Raw genomic sequence first — 21272 nt, forward strand, 5'->3', positions numbered from 1 at the left:
GTCCAGAAATTACTTTTTGCTACATTTTAAGATGCTGCTTCACCCATCACCTTTTCTCAGTTTCCAGTTCGTTCACTGTCCGATGCTTTTGCTCCAGCTGTTCTTGGAGCTCTGTAATACGTTCATTTTCTGATCCTTCCTGTTGTAATAGAAGCATCTTATTTTCATGCTGCAGCCGAATAAACATTTCTCTGAATCAAAAATAACAAAAGTCACTGTTAATTAAGAAAGAGTGGAAGGTAATATTCCTGTTCACTCCCCCAACCTTAAAGGGAGCACCAGTTCTGCTTAAGGATATAGTTGGCATAACAATGCAATTTTTTTATTAAAAGGTAACTTAAAATTTTCAAACATCACAATACTTTAAGAGATATGAACAAAACTTTAAATTAAGTCACTCCCAACCCAGATTTTATTGTGCCTTTATTTTTCACTCTGCCAGACTTTAAACATGATATTAGCTAGCTTTCAGCTGTTCTGTCTTAGTTGCTGTGTATTATTTATTTATTCTGTCTGCCAGTGGCAAGATAAGAATTGTTTCACTCCGTAAAGAGGATGTTTCAAGCCAAACTTTATATACAGCAATCTGATATGCTTTTAAGAAAGAATGCAAAGTAATTATAGTGTGGGGAAATAATTATTAACAGCTACACAGGGGTCCAGACAAGCATCATGGAGGCAAAGCAAGAAGTGGGATACAGAGTCATGTTGCTGAAAATACTGAACTTTCACAGAGACAATATTATGCCCCACTCATGAAAATCCCAGAACAACCCCAACCTTTTTGTCTTACCTATATTCCACTGGCAGAATTTCAGCAGCAAGGTTCTCATGGCTTTTAACACGAGATGTGCCTGAAATTGCATTGGAAGTTTAATTTAACAAACTTAAAGAAATCACTAATATACATAAAAAAGCCTCTGAAAATAAAGCAATACCTGTTTGACTCAGGTGATCCTGCTGCATCTGTGAGTACCGAAGCTCTTCATTTGTCTCTTTTAGTGCATCACACTGTACTATCAGTCTCTAAGAAGATATATTTGAGGTGGAATTAAGTCATACAGCACCACTTTAAGACCAAATAACATTAATCAGGAATAGTACTGACACACACATATTTTAATACATATTTTATGTTTTATATGTGTATACACACACGCAAGCTGCTGAACTTCATTTTTATGGTAGCACTACTTCTGGGAAGGTTTGTCTCAAGCAGAGCATTTGAGAGACATTTAGTAGGCGTTAAATAAACTCTCGTTCAAGAACTTACCTCTTTTTCTTTAATTAAAGCTTCGTGTTTTTCTTCAAGTCGCTTCATTTCAAATGCTAGCTTATCAGCTCTTTTTGATTCTTCAGACAGTTTGTTATGAAGCTCCTGGACCTTTTCATAAAAAGACTATATTCAACACATGAATGTTGCAAGATGCTACCTTTAAAAGCTATGTTAAAACCTTCACTCCTGCCCAGTTCAACCAAAATAAACAGCTGGTCCGCCAAGCTTGGTGGAGGGGAGATGGGATGGAGGCCTGTGTGTTTGCGGGTTTTTTTTTTTTGGTAGATAGGTTGGTTGGTTTGGGGGTTTTTTTTGTTTGGTTGGTTTTTTTGTTTGGTTGGTTGTTTTTTGGTTTTGGGTTTCGTTTTGTCTTTTGGTTTTTTTAAATATTTAACTCTTGCATCTCTTAATTACTAACAAAATAAGTGAAATTGAAATAAAACTTCTACAGTTTAAAATAAATTCCCATGAAGTAACTTAAGAATATTACATAGAAGTCAACTCAATCATAGCTAAGCAACCTCTCCCAGGTACGAAATTACCTCACTTAAAGTAAAGAAGAAAAGCCTGCAAACCATGGACAACCAATCAGTTGAGAAGGTAACTACAGTTAAGCTTGCTTAATAAACAGGGAAAAACAGGAAGTGAAGGGCAGAGTATGAAGGAGTTTTCACAAATAGGAAATTCTAAGGGGACAATACAGGTTAAGCCCATGGGCTGTTAAACTAAGCTGTTCAGGTTTTTTCACTGAAACATAATTAAAATAATTTTATTTAGGTAAGATGACTATCTGAGGAAAAAGTAACATCTTAAGTATAGATGCAGCCTTACTTGTCTTTTGTAGGTTTCTAGTTGGGCACGTGCTGCATTGGCCTTCTTCAGTTCATCCTCCAGACTGACCGTATTGTGCATATACATCATGTTGGTTTCCTGCAGAGATTTGACTTGTCTGCGGAAGTCATTCAGATCCTGTAGCTTTTTACGATACACTTCAACGGTTGATTCCAGCTTACTTGCCTTGTCTGCAGTAGTCCTTAAAGTAGAAACAGGAATTAGAAGAAAGAGTATGTTTCTTCAAAAGGTTAAAAAAGTCAAATTGTGCTTTCATGCACATTCAAGCTATTTTCAGAGACATGCAATGTGCTTAACAGCAGAGTTAAATCTTACTCCTTTATTTTTAAATGCATAATCAATGCAAACTTGCATTATGCAAAGACTGCTTATAAAAACTGAAATCACCACAGGGTTTAAGTGGGAGTAAGTCTGACAGTCGTATGGCAGACGTGCAAGCAAGGGTTAGTATGTCAAACATCTCTAGGGAATTCTGTGGGGTGCAACATAAATGCACCACATCATCCTGTGCTAGATAGTCATCTCAAAGCACTGGTACCTGGTAAGGAAAAACACACAGATGTTCTCATTGCAGGGTTATACATAATTAGAACATAACTGCATTATGAAAATGATCAATAGCAGATATGACCAAGAATTACCAGCTGACTGTTAACAAAAATCTATGTGGTAAGAAAATATTTGGATCATAAATATACAAATTAATTTTAATACCTGTGTTTAATATCTGCCATCTCATATCACTAGAAGCTAGTACAAGAAAATTATGGAAGAAAATCTACAGTTAAGATTTGTTTAAGATGTTATTTAAGAACCACTATAAGTTAAACACCTGAAACCACTTTTCCTTCCATGTTTTATTCATACTGTTTTATAAATAGCAGATCTGCTTTGGATATTTCTTGAGTGGTCTGGTATTTAATTTGCTTCACACAAGCTGGAATGTTACGTTAAATTCTCATCAAGGTTATTGTATATTTCATCTTCATTTTGTTAATCATGTTGCTAAATCTAGCCTAGAATGCTGACACCAAAAGTTATGTCAAAGTTCTAGCTGCATATATGCTTTTCTACAACAGAAAAGGCAGCCTCTTGCCAACATAAATGTTCCCTTAATAAGAATGCACCCTCTCCAAAAAAAAAAGTCTTAATTCTTGCAGAACTTCAACCTTCCATCCCACATGAAGAAGAATAATTTCTGTATTCATTAATTCTGCTTCACAGAAAAATTCTATGTTGCTATTCTTATGCAAACAATAGAGGCTATGCCTGAAACTTGCGCTCCATCTCTGCTTTTTCAATGGGCCTTTTTCCAACACTCATTTTAGATCTCATTCAGGTAAGACCCATCTGCAGAAGTAACACCTCAAGAAAAAAAAAAATCATCTTGTTAAATACAAAACCTTGGATTTAGTCATCAAATCCTCCTAATGTGTGTGTGGGGGGGTAGCTCTCACTATTACATACCTAAGAATATCATTTTCATCTTTCAAGGCTCTAGATTCTTCTGCCAAAGAGGTTAGTTCATTGTTCCTATGTTGCAGTTCAATCAATTGTTTTTCTAGGTCTTCACAATGGACACGATAATCATCTTTTGCAGCTTCAAGCCTACCAGATCAAAACCAGGAACTCTGTTAAGAACTCATCATTATTACACATTTTTCATTTAGTGCTAGAACTATTAAAAATATATTAAGACAAAGGAAACCTACTGATTTAAGTAGCCAGAAAAATGGTACTGTAAGCATGGAACATTCTATTGTCTACCTGTTAAATCATAATGGATTATATACTGCAAGTTTACCATATCAACATCAAGGGCTCACATGAAAAGTGATTTTTTTTTTCCCCCATAGGGATCACAGGGAGAAAGACTAATATGGAAAAGAAATCAATACAGTAAAGAGATATGGTGGCTTTGGGGGGAAGTTAGGGTTCTTTTTGTTTTGCTTTGTTTACACACAAATCACTTCTGCACTCATTTTCTGCCTTCCATCACCTTTTCTGAAGTGTCAAATGGCTACAATATGGCAATTACAGAGTAATATTTCCTACAACAAGTAACAGTTTCTTTTTCTTTTTAAAGGTAAGGACTGTCACTAAAACATGTTTATACAGTACTAGGAAGCTTTTATAGCAAAAGAAATTGAGATAGAAAAGCCTGAAAGAGTACCAGAAATTCTCAGGATAAATTTGACATGACAAAGTGAGGGATTTTTGAGAGAAATCATTTCATACCTGAAGTTTTCTTCTTGCAGTTGTTCCAGCTGCAACTGTGCATGAAAATACTTTTTTGCAACCACAGTATTTGGATCATCAAGAGAGTCATCTAATTGCTCTAGCCTGTCATTCATAATCTCATTTTCTGACATCAGGCTGGTTTTTTCATCCTGGAGGGCAGCCACCTAGTGCAGATAAAACAGCATCAACATTGTAAGACCTGTCCAACTGGAAAGAACTAAAGCAAGACAGCAGTACATCACCAAATTAGTTTATGAAAAAGGTTGAGCGTTTAGAAATTTTAGAATGTCATTTACATAGCATACTTGAGCATACAGATGCTTTAGTGTATGACAGTTATGAAGCACTAAAGGAAAAGTCCCTCTAAAAAAAGACAAATTTTTGTAACTGAAACCATGGTAAAAGGCAGACAATGTGATATGGAGAAAAACTGGTACTTTCATTAAAAAGGATACCATGGACGCCATACAAAAAACTCTAAGTATTGGTATAAAGGTACTCTCCATCTTGCTTGTACTTAACAATAAAAAGCAGGATGGCACTGGCTAGCACACTAACACAGTACTGCCGTGCGCTCAGCAGTGAATGGTTGCGCAAGAAGCAGTTTCAGGCGCCATAAGCTAGTAAGCACACACACAAAAGAAAAAACCTAGACAGCTTCATATAGAGCATGCATTTTTTGCACAAACAAGTTTGATATTGAAAGTGTTCACAGCTAAGCAAATGAGATTACAACACTTTATTGAAACAGTAAGTATATTAACAGCCATAAAACGGGGAAGGATTAAGAGGATAGAACCTTTAAAGTTTTTCTAGTGAAAGCTGTTGTGTTAATTTTAACATCCTGTCAAACATAAGAGCATGTAGCATGTGTTAGTTAACTGGCATTTAAACAGGGACAATATGCTTTTTGGGTTATGTTTTCCTGAATCATAAAGAAAACCTACCTTTCTTATACTCTTGGAAAATATCAAGGAAGACTGAGACCTTACAAGTGAATTTATTAAGAATTAGTTTAAATGAGAAGCGTCAGTCAATATTATGGCTTCAAATAAATAAAATTAAAAAAAACCAAAGCAAAACATATCATGGTGACATTATTAGATAAAATATCAGATATAACCCGAAGTATGCAATATTAAAAAACAGTTCGTTTGTGATAATTTAACAGTCTATCTGTCAAACAGATGTAAGAAACAAAACAGTAATCAATCTACCACTTCATTAAATGCTGGCTTTCTGGGCTCACTCCTTTTTACATACCGGATGTCACTTTACTATATACATGCACTCTCAAACACCTGTGGGTAGAGAGCATCTGAGCCTTGCTCGGCGTAATACTTCCTGTTCAAGGTTCAGCCACTCCTTAAACGTGCACAACATTCACACTTCTAGAGTAATGTTAAAAGAACACCCTTCTCAGACGTAAAAAAAAACCCCAAAAAACCAACAAAACAACAAAAAAAAAACCAAAAAACAACCCAAAAACCCCAACAAAACCTTTCACACAACTCAGAGCAAGTTTTTCATCTTTCCTCAGTTCCTTTCTGGTAGCTTTCTCTTCTTCTTTTCCATTATTTCAGCATAACAGAAGTGGTGTCAAAGTCAACACAAATTACAAAGAGATATTTTAAAAAACATGTCCCAGTATTAAAGAGCTATGGTGTCATTAACTGATCTGTTTATACTCAACAGTACCTTTCCCTCAAACACCTTTCATGCCTTCATCTGGCCCACACTACGTTATGAGCGACTGGCTTTGTGTAACCTATCATTAATTAACAGAGAAATCTCAAAAGAGAAGTTTGTGGGAGACAGGAGAAAGCCTGGGACTTCTCTAGTGAGACATGCTAAGTCTCCTAATGGAAGCAGAAAGCACAATTAGATTGTCATCCCAGCACCTCTAGAAGCGAGATCTTTTGAACAGTGAACACACTTTTTGAAGTTTAACAACTGTTATCTGCCAGTTCAGCTGTCAAATCAATCCCCTAGCCCATTTAAAAGAAATAATTTTCTCCTGCAGATTCTGCTCACAAGCATTTTTAGATCTCTGCTTTCACTAGGAAGCCTTACTACTGCCTCAAGAAAAAAGGAAATTAAATACCAATTCAACTCTAACAACAACTTCCTGGCCATGGCAATTAGCTATGAGCTACTTTATATATAAGTATTCTACTTTTTCCGTCATCATTACCTGTAAAAAATGTAAAACTGGCCTCTGGTTTTGTGTGGGTTTGTTTTGTTTGTTTGTTTCTTCTTCAGAGGCTCATACAGCCAGTATAGCACTCTGGCTCCTACAAGGAGATGCCACCCAAATGTTCTCTTTGTACAGAATCAAATCTGAGATTAACTGCCTTACCAGATAAACCTCCTTCTATTCTCAGATTATAGTGTCATAAAAGAGGAATCAGACTTAGGGCTAACAAGCAGATTTTTTTTCTTTTTTCTTTAAAAAGTTGATTGAAATACAAGTTCTTGTTTATTGTTATGAAGTCCTCTCTCCTTTTTCTGCAGAGTGACTTGATTAACTTCTGTATCCATTAAAAACAAAAGCAGGCCTATTATCAGTGTGGTTTGAAAAAGTCATCATGGATCTATTAGTTTCCATTATTTTTATTCCCTGAAATATCCTCTGTGTTGCAACTGTGTATGAGAAAAAGTTAGTAAATTTTAGATAAATTTCAAATTCTAGTCTTTCATCAACTCCTAATGAAAACAGCACCATTTTCCTATGATTAAATCTAATGACTGATTATTACATGAACTGGATTTTTTGGACACAGTTCAAAAGACTAGAGGAAGCAGTGACTAAAAATGAAATGGGCAATTTTTAAAGCCATGATAGCATTGTTTTGATGGCTACCTGCTACTAAGGGTAAACATAAAGCTAGCAGACCAAAGCACCTTTGAGTTAACAGTTGGCACAGGACCCCAGCTTACACTTCCATCAGAAAACTATTTCCACTAATTGCATTTTGGAGTACAGAATGATTGCTTTTCCCCCAGAAACAGCTAAGAATTCTCACAGAAACTTAAATAAATGCAAAATTCACTTTGCCCTTCAGAATTTCTGCATCTTAATAGCAGCACCACTACACAGTAAAGAAATAAGCGACTTGCTGTTTCTTACCTGTAAATCTAGCTCTTGACATCTTTGTGCCAGCTCTTCTTTTTCTGCTAGTGCGTCCTGAAGATCTTCCAAAGCTTTTTTAAGCTTTTAAAAAACAAAAGACCATCAGTCATTCTGGCCCATACCCAAAGTACTCACAGTTCTAGCTTCCAAAAGGTCTCAATTACTTATACCAATTGTTTAAGAAGGATGTTAGGTGCACATATTGACACAGAACTTATATACACAGTTAGATCAGGATCTCTGTTTATTTCACCTGCATTTTAAATTACTACCACATGTAATAACTAAATTACTGAAACTCAGAGTAACATCCAGATTCAACACAACTTAGGCTAAAAGCATAAGAAAACCAAACACAGGAACATCTGTGTTGTCACAACTGCAAAAATCCCTGCCTGAGAAATGAAATGCCCTTCATCTCAGAACAGAAATACTGATGCTCCTTCATGGAAAGCTACTTTTAAAGATAACTTCATTTTATGTGCAACACCTTGCAGTGTTCAGATTATCAAGAATTTTCGTGACCCCTTAAAAATAACCTGAAATGTTTAGCCTGACATGGCCGAGCCTTGATGTACCCCTATCTCTTCTTGCAATATAGGTTTGCACTGGCTGGTTTTACCCCACCCAGGAAGATGACATAGCAGTCATAAAATAGCATGCAACTTTTCACTTAATTAGCACTGAAAAATAGCATTACTTTATTGTATATTCTCTGCCTACATCAGTTTGTTGCTCTGTCATTTGTGAACCAGTATGATTTAATCCAAGCACCGAGTGGAAAAGAGACCAAGCAATTTGTGCAGATGATAGAAGACAAAAAAGTGCAATTTATTGTTGAGGTTGTTTGTTTGGGGTTTTTTAACCTTTTAGAACTGGAGAGGAAGAGCAGACCTCATCTTCATTTAAGGGATGGCAAGATACCAACTTAACGTTCAGGCTTGAACTACAACAGCAACAAGTATCAGGCAGTTACCTGCTGTTCCATTTCACTTGATGCATCACTTGTGGAAGGACCCGTTATTTCCTTGCTCATGAGCTATAGAGAGAGGCCACAGGAAAAGAAGGTTAAATTAGAGGTTAAATATCTGTAAATTCACTGTCTACTGAGTACCAATTGTACTTTCCACTGTATCCTTGCATCTCTTCAATATATCAAAACCAATTAATAATAATGATAATAAAAACCATGTCATGGCTGGTAAAGGATTTAAACAAATCTAGAATAAGATGACTTTTTTTTTAAACCCCACCCTCCCCAAATTAACCAAGTTATTGGACGAATCTGTGATCTGTTGAAGTTATTGCTACCCCTTAGTCAAGTTAAAATGGAGTGAACCAGAGGATGGATTTCACTCAATTAATTTAACAGTTATCACACTTCTTTGTGTTATGTTAATTGCCATTAAGCAAACAATGGGAACACAAACATAGCTCTCGCTGATCTCCAGCACAAAGATGTACACAGTATGTTTGTCAGCAATTAAAGGCCTCTACTTCTTACTCAGGAATTACAGTATTGTTTCTAAACCTTCTTCAGAGAGAAAGTTTGATTAGTCAGAATACAACAAACAAGAAGTTTATGGATTTATTTCTCCCAATATGATACTTACAGCTTTAAAGACTATGAGTCAATTTAAATCTAAGTTTTAAAGCCTCCTACTAACTCCACTGTTACCTTCATGAGGGTGCAATTACACATTACATTTTCTTCAAAGTCAGCATTTAGTTTTTGCCTCCCTCCACACCCTGCTTCACAGCCCCGAAGCTCACAGATGCAAGTGACTGCAGAGCTAAGCTGTGAGCTGGATCACTAAGATGATCCAACTAAGAACAAATTAAGATAGCAGGGGGAGCACACCATGACAAGAACAGAAGAGATGCAGCTGGGAATGTGTAAATCAGATGCTGGAATGGTCTGTCATAACAATGTAGCCTCACAAACCATTAAGATCAGCTTAACTTTGAGTCTAAAACTACAGCACTGGGACAGACATTTCAGAACCCAGCTCCAGCATAATCAGCAGTTGGCAAGTAGATACTTTTCTTGTGTGAAACAGGAAATCTTAAGCATCTATTGTCTCCACAAGTTGTACGTTTGGGCATATGAGACTAAAATCAAAAACCCTTGGTTGGGGTCTGGGGCCTCTTAGTCCTGATCCTCCCAGATAATTTAGGGAAGTACTTACGCTCTTCCCTGAGGTTTGCTTGGATGAAAGAATTCACAAACAACAACAAATGGATAGTCAGACTTCTCAACTGACAGCATTAGGCTATGAATTATTACTTACCTCTTGAATGGCAGTCATGACAACATGTTGAACAGACTCTTCAAGGGTCATGATATTTTGTATATGTTCTGTGAAAAAAGAATTTGTAGTTACTCATGACAATGTTCATCGTAATGGCTTGAGTAACATGACACACCATTTGCAGAAAGATCCAGAAGAAACTATTCTCTATAGAGCTTCTTCAAAACTGGTAGCACTCTTTTTATACAGAGCACTACTACTAACCAACAACATTATTATCCAGTAATATGGTAGATAAACATAAGAGATTATAATCTTTTAAGTGAACAAATTTATACTATGAATAATAGAGCAAGGAGATTTTAAGACATCTGTATTTACATGGTTCTTTTTTCATACATACATCTACATATGTATACACATAAGCTTTTTCAAAGAGTCAACAAGCTTGCAATCAAGTTAACAAATAAAACTTAATGGAAAAAAGTAATTGCTAGCATCTTCTTTCTCAGTGCAGCCCGACAGCTTACTTCCCAAACACTCTTTGATGCAGTCATTTCAGACTACCTAGGGATCACACCTGTTCTATTAACAGAATCATGCTGAGGATTCCTTACCCATCAGAGCATTGAGCATTAGCTCTGGTAAGGGGAGAGAGAACTCAACTAATTCAGTCTTGAGCCTCTGCAGACAAACAAAAGGCAGTTTCTAATATAAGTTTTTAATTTAATTTGCTTGATTTGCATTTTAATAGCAAGCTTTAGGTCTTGATATGTATTTTAACAAGTATGAATAATCCACATGCTTCAGACCATTTTGTTAAACCTATCCTGAGCAAAGTCTGAGTTTTATTCACAGAAGTTTCCCATAGATTTCCTGCTTTTAAGCGAACTCCAGTTTCGGAATAGGTGTGCAACATATTAACAATAGAGACTTTTTGATAAATAAGAAAAGTTTCTACATCTCTTCCACCTTAACAATCACCTGAGGTATTCTGCTGTTTGTTGAATAGACTAAGGTAGTGCGTACCTTGTTTCCTTTCACAGTTGACTGCACAGCCTAAAATAAGCTGCAGAAGCCTGCCCAGTTCTGTGGGATCGGAGTTCTCAGATATCCGGTTTAAGTCCGGAATAAGCTCTTCTGAAATCTGCTGACCCAAGAACTGGAGGGAAAAAGAAAAAAAAAGTGAACGTAGACTCCCACTTTTGTACAACATGAAAATCTGGTATCATGTAAGAAATCTGGACTCAGTAAGCCATCCAGAGAAAGTGGTCTATTAATAAGTTTGTAACCATAAAACTTACGGAAGGGAAAGATTTTAAACATTAAATACGGAGATACACACTAAAAACACTTGCGTATGAGAGAGTACACAGCAGTATCAGATTAGGAAATCTGAAGAGATCTAGATAAAGCAGATATTCTTAACTCATTTGTTACAGGGCTTCATACGTGAAACTCAGATGTCACCACTGTGCCTCTCTTGCACCAGCAAAGACTGTTCCAAATGTCTGTCTCCATCCGTCAGTGTGGATGTGCATTTTGGGGAATGGGTACTCAATTCACTGCTAGCCAATGACCTTTACCATACTTGGCACCTCAGATTTTTCTCTGAATAGGCCTAAATTTAATCTAAAGTAGACAGCATTAAAAAATACATGCAAAACACCTAGCAATTATTTAGTGCCATGAATTTACGTAGTAAGAGTTCCATAAAATTGTTCTGGCAAAACCACAAGTTTTGAAAGTCTATTAACTGGGGGTTTAGTTAACTGACCACTTATGCAAGAAAAAGCAACAGTAGTAAAGTTAAAAGTTCTTGGGCTAGACCTCAAATATGAGAGATTTAATTTATTCTACCAACATAATAAAAAAAGGAATTAAAAATGCTTCCAAATTCAGTTGCTCCCTAATCCTTCAAAAAGCTCCTCATAAGCCAAAAGAAGTTCTACTTCTGGGCTTGCCAGAGAGCCTCAGTCCTGGCAATACAGAAAGGCTTGGCACTCAATATCACAACTAAGCCCAGGTGAGACCAGGAAGCCATAAAATGATCTGGCAAGTTTTTCTACACCATACGCATTACATAACTCCAATCATGCTCCATACAAAATTCAGCAGTTGCTTTTTTTTTTTTTTAAACTCAATATATGGCTACCATACTCATCCTGCATGAGAGAAAACAAACTATAATCCTTACTACATCCAGGAGGATCTAGAACTTATCTCCTAGCTTCCAAGTGAGTATCATAAAACCTAGACTAGGGCTGCCAAATCTGTTCAGTTGTGTACAAAAGGATTAAAACTTCACCAGACTAAAGCAAATATGAATGTACACACAAAAGTCAACAGGATCCTGCAGCTCAGTCCTTGTGACATTCATCTAGGCAATGACAGACATGGTTTCCAGATTATACTCCAAGAGTCTTATCTAACCTGCTCAAAGTAATTTTATATTCACTCAGACCTCCCACTTAACCAGATAATTATCATATACTTTCTGCCAAAAAGTCCTTAAAATAAATTACTTTGCCAATTAAAAAAAAAAAGCTAGGTGAAGGAGGACAATAATCATAATGTTTAATGATTAGAACAACAAAAAAATTGCTGCTTTTTCCATACCTCATGATAGTAGTCCATAATTCCTTGCAGTATCTTCTTCAGATTACTGGACTAATTGTTGTACATGGAAGATAAGGTTACAGGCTTTTATTAAAATTCTTAATTTTGCTGAAATTAAATAATAATTTGTAATAAAATATTTACATAGCAGCTCTACGAGAGGACCCTATAATGACAGGGGAAGAGCAATATCACAACAGAAAACCCCCATGCAACAATGCTGGAAGGCACTTACACTGTCAACACACAGTTCAAGTTCATTTAAAATAACATAAAAAAGCCTGAGTTTAATTCTGTAGTTTTTGGACTGCTAGATACTCTCAGGACAGACACAATATTGGATAACCCACAAACTTCCACTAACTTCAGTTCTGAATACCTTTATTCTCCAGTTGTCACCAACATCATCTTTAATGCGATTTAGCCAAGATGCATCAAACCAAGCAACATCTCTGAAACAAAATTAAATTATTAAACATCAATAAGCACAGACTTAAATAAATAAGATATCAGCTTCCTAGCATTAAATGATCAGATGTTTGACTACCGGTGTCTAATGAGGCAGAAATTCCTGGAGACGGCAAGTTATACCTATGTCACAGGAAATTTCCATCCTGCCAGCTGCATTAAGACACCATCTTCCCGGGCAGGAAGGATTTCTGTACATGCTTGAGCTAGCTACAGCTAGGAATACAAGCATGTGAAGGCCTTTGTCATGCTGAATTTTTATACCTGACAAAGTGACCATAATGATGTAAAGAAACATGCTCTTTTGACTACTGCTGGTGTTAAGTCTGGTACGTACTCTTGTACATTTGGATTTTCCAACATTTGCTACAATTCGTCAAAGGCACTTAGCAAGAAAAAAAAAATATTAAACTACTGGCATTTCATTTTTTTTTTTTATGTCCTTGGTCGCCCTGGGCAGAAGTATATTCACTTTGCCAGCACAAAAAAGGACGGGTTGCTGAAGGAGATGTTTACACATACTGAGCTACCAAGCGGTACATTCACAGCATACACTTTTACACTGTACTGTTTATTTACTGGTCCAAAAGTACCTAATAAAAGACAATTATTATCCCCACTTGCATATCAACCAACTTGGTTGTAAAGAAGTTTACCCACCAAAGCCTGTGGCAGCCTAGTACCACAAACACATGAGAAGTGACCTTCAGCAAATCTTCAGTAAGCAATCCTAAATCAATTTTTGCCATGCCCCAGGAAAAGAGTGAGTTCTGTCTTTACACAGCACACTTAAAATCTTTCCAAGCACACAGGGGAGTTTCTGGGTTTGGGGTTTGTAGTCGTTTGGGGTTTTTTTGGGGGGGGGGAATGGGGGGGGTGGTTAAGTAATTTCTTAGTAATCAGAAATATAGTTTGACCAGGAGATGGTAATTCAGACTTCTCCTTTATTATCTGAGCCAACAGCAACAATAAAATTGCAGTGATGACTTGTACCATAATACTCCTTCAATACAAGGCTCGTGTTACAACCCTCTGAAGTAACTGCAAATTTCAAAACTAGTGTGTCATTCAACCCAGTACCATTTGTCATCACACCAATAAGAATGATTTTACTTTTGATTAGCAAACTATTATTTTTTAATAATAAAATTGCCACTGAAGCTTCACAATTCTTTTTTCCACACAAATAGTAAGTTATCATTTAAATCCTAGGACTTAAATCTAAATCAGTTGAGCAATACCAAGAGGAAGAGAGCACAAAGACATGCCTTTTGAACTTTTAGTTCCTCACTCCGAAGAGGAACATATTGCCTGAAGCATAGATATCCATGGAAATAGTGTTGATGGGAAAAGTGAAAAAGATCATACCATTCTTGCCCAATTACCCTTAAGTATGAATCGAATACTGCAGTATTAGCGTATCTCCTCATCACCTTCTCCATTCTATCACATTATTCAACTATTATATCATCCCCAAAACAACAATACAAAGGCATATTTTTTCTTCTGCTATAAACTGTCCACTCTAAGTTGGTCTACTTTAAAAGCAACTATGCATGTAAAACACAAAAACCTCAAGAAATCAAATACCTCTTCTTCAAACTTAATTATCAACTTACATTTGGTGAAGTACCTGGGCCATGGCAACCCCATTAGTCAAGTCCTGAACATCTCTGCAAGGTGCAGCAGTATTGAACGTCTGCAACTAAAACAGGGAAAAACATTGTGTTTCTTGCTTAGTAGACAGAAGGACAGGAAATTAGTTACCATTTTCTTTTTCTTCTTTAAGGCACAAGCATTTAGCAAGATGTCTTTCTACTTGAGGCAGCTGAAATCCTTTTTGAACTATGCAGTTCTTAAGCCAACCCAATTAGCTCAATACTTGTGACTGTCGATTATGACTAGTAGCTTAAAAGGTTAGTACTACCACACTTTTCTTTTTCATGCTAGTTCTTCTATTGTAAATCGGATTATGGAATACTAACTTGGGAAACTAAAGTCATATTTATCCATCCCACAATCATGTTGCAGTGCTTAGTTCTGGACACATAACTACCTCAACAAAAAATGGTGTCAGAACAAGGGGTGAAAGTTTGGCGGGGGGCAGAATCCAATCTTTTACTACAAGCATTTGGTAATAGAAGTCATGACACCAGTAGAGACCCCTGAAATTATTTGGGGATTAAGAATGGAACAGAGAAAATTATGTAAAAATAGTGGAAAAAAACCCAGTTGTCTGACAGCCACTGCACACTTCAAGGATATGATGACAGATGAAAAAGACTGAACCATTCCAGGTCCTGTGAGCTGGCAACGTATTTCCTTGTAATTCAGGAATTCCAGAAGTACTCTACAGATGACCCCATTTAAATATGCAACTTCAAAACACTGCTATAAACCCAAGAAATTTTACTATAACCTGAAGTTATATGAATAAAATATATTACCAGGAGAAGATGTATGTTATTCCTGGTATTTATATTTTTTATATATACACACATATTTTCCTGTTATTTTCCAAGCATCACACTACCTAGTGTTTTAACACAGGGCTGGACACAGTTTTATCCAACCTACATATTTCTGTCTAAAGATTAAGCAACAAAGCTCCAGTTTTCACTCTTCTCCTCTATTACAAAACCAGATTATAGATGGAAGCTTTTTATAATAAGTTGCCTGATCTATTCTATATGAATTGTTATATGCAATCTGTATTCTAACTGGTGCTTCCAGGCACAAGTACAATTAAAATCCCTTTGTACTAGGACTATACAAACAAGATGCAACTCCCATCCTAAAGAAAAAAATTTAATAGCTCAAGCGTTTTGCAGCTAGCTTCTCCAAAAGCAACTCAAATGACACAAATACCTTCAACATGTCTACATCCTTACAGAGCAATGCAATAAACACCCAGCAGACAGCTTTATAAATAAGAAACCCATCATCATCCTGACGTATAATACTAGTTTATTACACATCCATAGGCAGCTCTTCTGCTGCCCTGCTGATTTCTGCCTGCAATTCTGACTGCTTCAGGTATAAAGCCTTAAAACACTGAGGTACCCAGGTCCTCAGAGCACTCCACAGACTGTAAAAAGTGACTGCAAACTCGGCAAAATACTCCATCAGGCTCCAGGAATTTGTGTCTTGGAGAACACCTGGAGCACAGACAGTACGCTTCTATTTAACAGTCCTTAATGAAGTTTTCTTCCATGAACTTGGCTGAGGCACTTTTTGCAGCCACAAACTCAGCATCCAGACATTCTGCAGGATATCCCCTCTTGTCAGAGTTTGTCACCTGCTAGCTTCGCCTCATCTCCCTTGCTTCTGGTGCGATTGGTGAACAGACTCTTCCCCAGTTGCCTTCTCCAGGAGCTCAAGTCTGTATTGACCTCTACCATGCCCATCTCCTCCCACTGCGTCTTTCCCAGGACCAACAGTCCTCATCTATTCAGCCAATTCTCATATGGAAGCTCTTCCATACTTCCCGTGAGGACGGCCATTTTTTCCTCTTAGGTTTCTGGTCTTCCTGCATTTAAGATCTGTACAATGGGATTACCTCAATGTTAAAAAAGTTTCTCCATTTTGGATATTGTGTATTTTTTTTTAAACTATCCTCAAGCTTATATCTAACATTTTGACAGAATTAGCTATTATATTTGTAATATTTTATTCCCCCAAAACCAATCAGCTCAGAAGTAACTATTCTAGGTGAGAGAGCTTTTTCCACACACATATCAGTTCATCACATAGTTACTCAGGAAAATAAGAGCTCATCAGCAATTAAGTTCAGCCTTCTTTATGATGATGAATAAAATAGAATGGAGAAAGTTTGCTGTTAATATTGTTAAAAGATGCGTTTGTGGAATAGAATGGGAGCAAGAACAGATCCTTATAATCTCTGTCCACTGCGAAAACTGATGACTTAAACTTACTAGGTTTACAACATCCTAAATTACCTGTCCATCTGTGATAGTGCTTTCCCAAACATCCTGTGAAAGGTAAGATTCTTCAGTGGTCACTGGTGAATGATCTTGTCAAGTGTGTTTGGGAAATGGAGCTACTTGGACCAGAGTGGTAGAAAAGCAGAATTTCCACCTGTGAGAATTTGAGGCAGTTGCTGTCTACTCTATGCTTATAAAGAGTGACCATATACTCTGAATATTTGTTTGCTTGCTTCAAAAAGGGTCTAATCAAGCCAAGAAGAGAAAAATATGCAGAGCAAGGGGGGGTTTAAATTGTTTTCCAATTTAAAAAAGTGGTTTTAAAATCCTGTATTACAGCAAGTGAGAAGTCAGTAATCCCTGGTAGGTTACATAAAAGATTAAGTAGAACACCACAAACTGAAGCAGCTGTGATTGACAACACTGGTTTCTAATACTATAGCAGCCTTACTGCCAGGGCAAGAACAGGCACGCAAGCTTACAAGTCGAGACTGAGCATGCCAGAATTCAGAGTTTTATGGCACAATATCGTGATGCTGCCATTTGGATATACCCCCTTGTAAACCAAAGAAATTGTTAAGTACAGGTACTACCACTTCACCCAAGCCAGATAAAGCAGGTAAACAAAGCCTTAGGAAACCCTGCGACATGCAACAGTGCTTTATGTATGCCAGTATCTCCCAGAATAGAAACAGCTAATTAAAATTAAACAAAAAGCAGGACTGAGAGTCGTAGTTTCTCCATATATTTAAAAGTTACATAAGCGCCTAGAAATAATATGAGAGTAGAAGTATTAATTATGGGTTCTCCAAATCCCATGCCAGCCTAATCATCTCCTCAAAACAGGTTTTTACTGTACTTGCAAAACCAATGAAAGTAGTAGGCATGGGGAGGAGGTTGGTAGAAGCAGCCATAGACTTCAGGACTGCAGCAGTACTAATTTGTTTTTTTTTTCCAGATTTGATTAGTTTTACTAAATATAGCCTTAAGGACACTCTGCTACTTATGCTGGAAACCATTTCATGAACCTAGCTTAAATGCACCCTGCCACTTGCTGCAACAAGAGAAGCAAGAATTTTTCTCTCAGACATACAGCTATTATGCTCACAATATACATCTGAAAATTTAATTTTGTAGCACATAACATTTAATGCCTTTTCCCTGGATCTGCTGAAGGCTCTACCACCAAACAGCTGTAGATGAAACAAGAGTGTTCACATTACCCAGTAGAAATCAATCTATCCAACTCTTGGGAAGGTATGCCCTCAATTTCATTCAGACAAAGTAGTGTTGAGGTTCTCCATTTTATACCCAGATTATACACACTAGGGACAGAAGTTTTAAAGAGTTAGTCAAAGAGATTTTAAAGTAACAATAAACATGCCCATTCTTAATCCCAAAATATTAATAGAATAACTCAGCTGTTGGACAGAGTTAACATTACCAGTGCCAAACAGGGGTACACCTATTGTGGAAAAAGCTTTCTGTTTAAGATGTTGCCATACACCTAGTCTCTAGTTTGAGACAAATGACAGAAGCAGCCTCAGAGCAGTACAGTACCAAAACTAACTTTTCCTCTACTACAGTAAAGAAACCACCTATTGCAATGGCACCTAAACACAGAAGATTCTACTGCATCACTAGGCCTACTGCTGCTACTCTTATCGTTGCACTCAGAGGCAGAAAATATTAAGGTTTACTTCACTTATACTAACTAAAGTTTGTCCTTCCGACTTAGAAAATTGTTTCTGCAACAGACTTGAGTTCAATCTTAAGAAATACTACTTAAATCAATCTTCCCTGAAAACTCATGTACATTTCCCCTACAATTTAATGTAACTCCATTATGTTTTTCCTGTAACATCCTCAAAACTTTAAATTCAATGACACCTGGGTTGCAGAACCAATAGATAATTTTTATTCAAATTTTCTTTCTTTTCTGGACAATGCATGTTTTCTAATTTAGAATTTGCTAAAATTAAAAAAAAAAACAAAACCCAAACACCAAGATCTGGAAGCAGAAAACAGAAAATCATGAGCATCTCTTTGCTATATTAATGAGTAAATAAATTGAGAAACCTTTAGAACTACGGAGAGCTACAGAACCCATTTCTCTTCAGATATACAGCATTTGATTTCCCCCTCCCCAGATCATTTTTTTTTTTCCCTATTACTGAAGTAACTTCCTATTACTTGAACTGAAGTTCAAGTTGAAAGGATGTCTGAAACATACCTTAGTGTTAACAACTGGTTTCTACTAAGTTGTAAACTAGGTCTGAGAAATAGGGTGTTAAATCTAAAAACATGCATCTGGCAATGCATCTGCTGAGTGCTGTATAGAAAAACTGAACACACAGAGTTGGATGCTCATTTACATTAACAACACTACACAAAGCTCTTTCAGTTTAAGGCTAGTTAAAGTTCCATTAGCATTCCTTTTAAGATTTACAATGTAATTACAGCTATGCACTGCGAGGATACTAAAAATTAGAATTAGGCTTAAAATATTTTAAGCAGGAATTGTAAAAATTATAAAAGAGTTCAGCACTGCTGACAGGATTTTGACACAGAGTTCAGGAATGCACCGATTTATTTTGCAATTGAACCATGATGGAGTTATTCTTACCTGACTACCGAGAGGAAAATACGAAGTTAAAGAGCCCAAAAAAAAGAGAAAGAGAAGTTTGGATTGATTAAATGACAAAAGATATCCAACTCCAGAGAGGTAAGCATAAGACAACTGAAATTCTGAAGACCAACAAAACATTGGAAGGACACAAGGTCACTAAAAGGAAAATGGAGGAAGGAAAAAAAAGGAGAAAATTGTTTTTCAGTGATTACATGCTTTAACTCATTAAAGCTGTCATGTAGAAAGTAAAATGAACACCTACTCTGGTAGCTGCTGCTATCACTTTTGCCAGTTTCATTCCTGGATCTCCACAATGCTTCTAAAACACTCCCTTCTTTCCCCAATTCACACTTCACATGGGCAAAACACCTGCTCTTTCTAGAGGAACTCTTCACGCCAGGTAATTGTGGCCTCCCCTGCCAAGATTTCATGCAAAAGTTCTATTTAGCAGAGCTCACTCTCACCAAAAACACTGCATCTGCAAGACCAGAATTACAGACAAGGAAGCAGAAGAAACTTGGCAAGAACAAGGGATAAAAAGAAAGCAAGCTCGACTGATGAGCTGAACAAATACAGTCAGACTCTATGATCTTAAAGGTCTTTTCCAACCTAAACAACTTTGTGATTCTAAATATGTGCTCGTGCTCCTCGCGTAGGCAACACCACTTATTCAGGTATGCTGCGCCTGACCAATAAACGCTTTAACCGACTGCAAGCTGGTATGTGATGTTCTGAGGTTTCTGCTCCTGCCAACTCAATTCAAATTAATTGCATACATTTATTATTACTGTTAATTACCGAGCAGCTTCCACACTGAAGCCACGGCTGCAGAACCACTACCTGGGCCTACAGGACATTCAAACGACCACATCTACACTTGAAGGCTGTTCGCCGGAACATTTCACCGGCTGCGAAAACCGCCCCGTTTCTCACACAGGCCCCATTACCGCAGCCACGCTCGTACCCCAACCGCCTCCAGTTTCCCCCCTCTTGCCGCCCGGGCAGCCCTCCCGCCCCTCAGACCCCCTGACAGGAGCCCCCCCCCAGGGCGGGCTGCTCACCGCCACCCCCGCCTCGCCGGGCTGCGGAGAGCTCCGTCCCGCCAAAGCGCGGCTGAGGGGCGGCGGCCGCCCCCCGCCACGCACGGCAACGGTGGCGGGGCCAACAGGTGAGGTGCCGCCGCGGGTCTGACAGGAAAAACTCCCCACATACACCCCGCCGCCCTCCTCAGGAGACCCCCGGGGGACGGCGGCGGCGCCGCGTCGTGCGCAGGTAGGACGGACCCCCCCTCACCGCTCACTCACCCAGAGGATGAGGCTGTCACACAGCAGGAGGTCCGCCGGCTTCGCCTCCATGGCGGCCACCTCTGCTTCCCCCCCTCCCGCCGGCCGCCCCCGCGCAGGGCGGCTGCGTAAGCACCCGGTGCACCGAGCGCGCTTACGACCAGAACAACGCGCAGCTGACGTGACGTGACGTGACGTAACGGAGCAGCCCGCCCCGCCCGCGCCGCGCGGAGAGGGAGGGAGAGAGGGAGGGAAGGTGTTGTCAGGACGTACACGTCAGCGCCCGCCCATGCCTTCGAGCGGCGGGAGTGGCACCGCGTGCGGCCAATCACAGGGGAGGAGGTGTAGCTCTTCGCGCCAATCACGGGGGGAGCACGCGTGAGGGGCGGGGCGGTGTCCCTCGGCGGCGGTTCTCCTCAGCCGCCCGCGCCGCCGCCGCGGCTCCGTGTGGGCTCCGGGACGGGGTGTGTGGGCGAAGCGGGAGCGTGTCACCTACCCCCGGGGCGAACCGTGGGCCGGGGAGCCAGCGGGTACAGCCCGTACCTTCCCTCCGGGGCCGCCAGCCCGTCACAGGA

The 21272-nt window shown here is 38.5% G+C and overlaps 1 protein-coding gene across 1 annotated transcript in view; it reads right to left on the reverse strand.

Annotated features, from left to right (window-relative positions):
• The window catches only part of HOOK1 (hook microtubule tethering protein 1), a 29736-nt gene extending 8859 nt beyond the window's left edge, over positions 1 to 20877 (reverse strand). The window contains exons 1-15 of the mRNA XM_069788586.1: positions 20719 to 20877; positions 14461 to 14546; positions 12753 to 12825; positions 12374 to 12424; positions 10784 to 10916; positions 9794 to 9861; positions 8479 to 8541; positions 7500 to 7583; positions 4367 to 4533; positions 3596 to 3736; positions 2108 to 2309; positions 1274 to 1384; positions 939 to 1026; positions 794 to 854; positions 51 to 191 (exon numbers count right to left, since the gene is read on the reverse strand). Of these exons, the coding sequence (XP_069644687.1) occupies positions 51 to 191; positions 794 to 854; positions 939 to 1026; positions 1274 to 1384; positions 2108 to 2309; positions 3596 to 3736; positions 4367 to 4533; positions 7500 to 7583; positions 8479 to 8541; positions 9794 to 9861; positions 10784 to 10916; positions 12374 to 12424; positions 12753 to 12825; positions 14461 to 14546; positions 20719 to 20769 (1520 nt within the window). The 5' untranslated portion in view covers positions 20770 to 20877. The remainder of the gene's footprint in view (positions 1 to 50; positions 192 to 793; positions 855 to 938; positions 1027 to 1273; positions 1385 to 2107; positions 2310 to 3595; positions 3737 to 4366; positions 4534 to 7499; positions 7584 to 8478; positions 8542 to 9793; positions 9862 to 10783; positions 10917 to 12373; positions 12425 to 12752; positions 12826 to 14460; positions 14547 to 20718) is intronic.
• Between the last annotated feature and the right edge of the window lie 395 nt (positions 20878 to 21272).

This window comes from Haliaeetus albicilla, chromosome 8 (assembly GCF_947461875.1).
Source record: "Haliaeetus albicilla chromosome 8, bHalAlb1.1, whole genome shotgun sequence".
NCBI lineage: Eukaryota > Metazoa > Chordata > Aves > Accipitriformes > Accipitridae > Haliaeetus > Haliaeetus albicilla.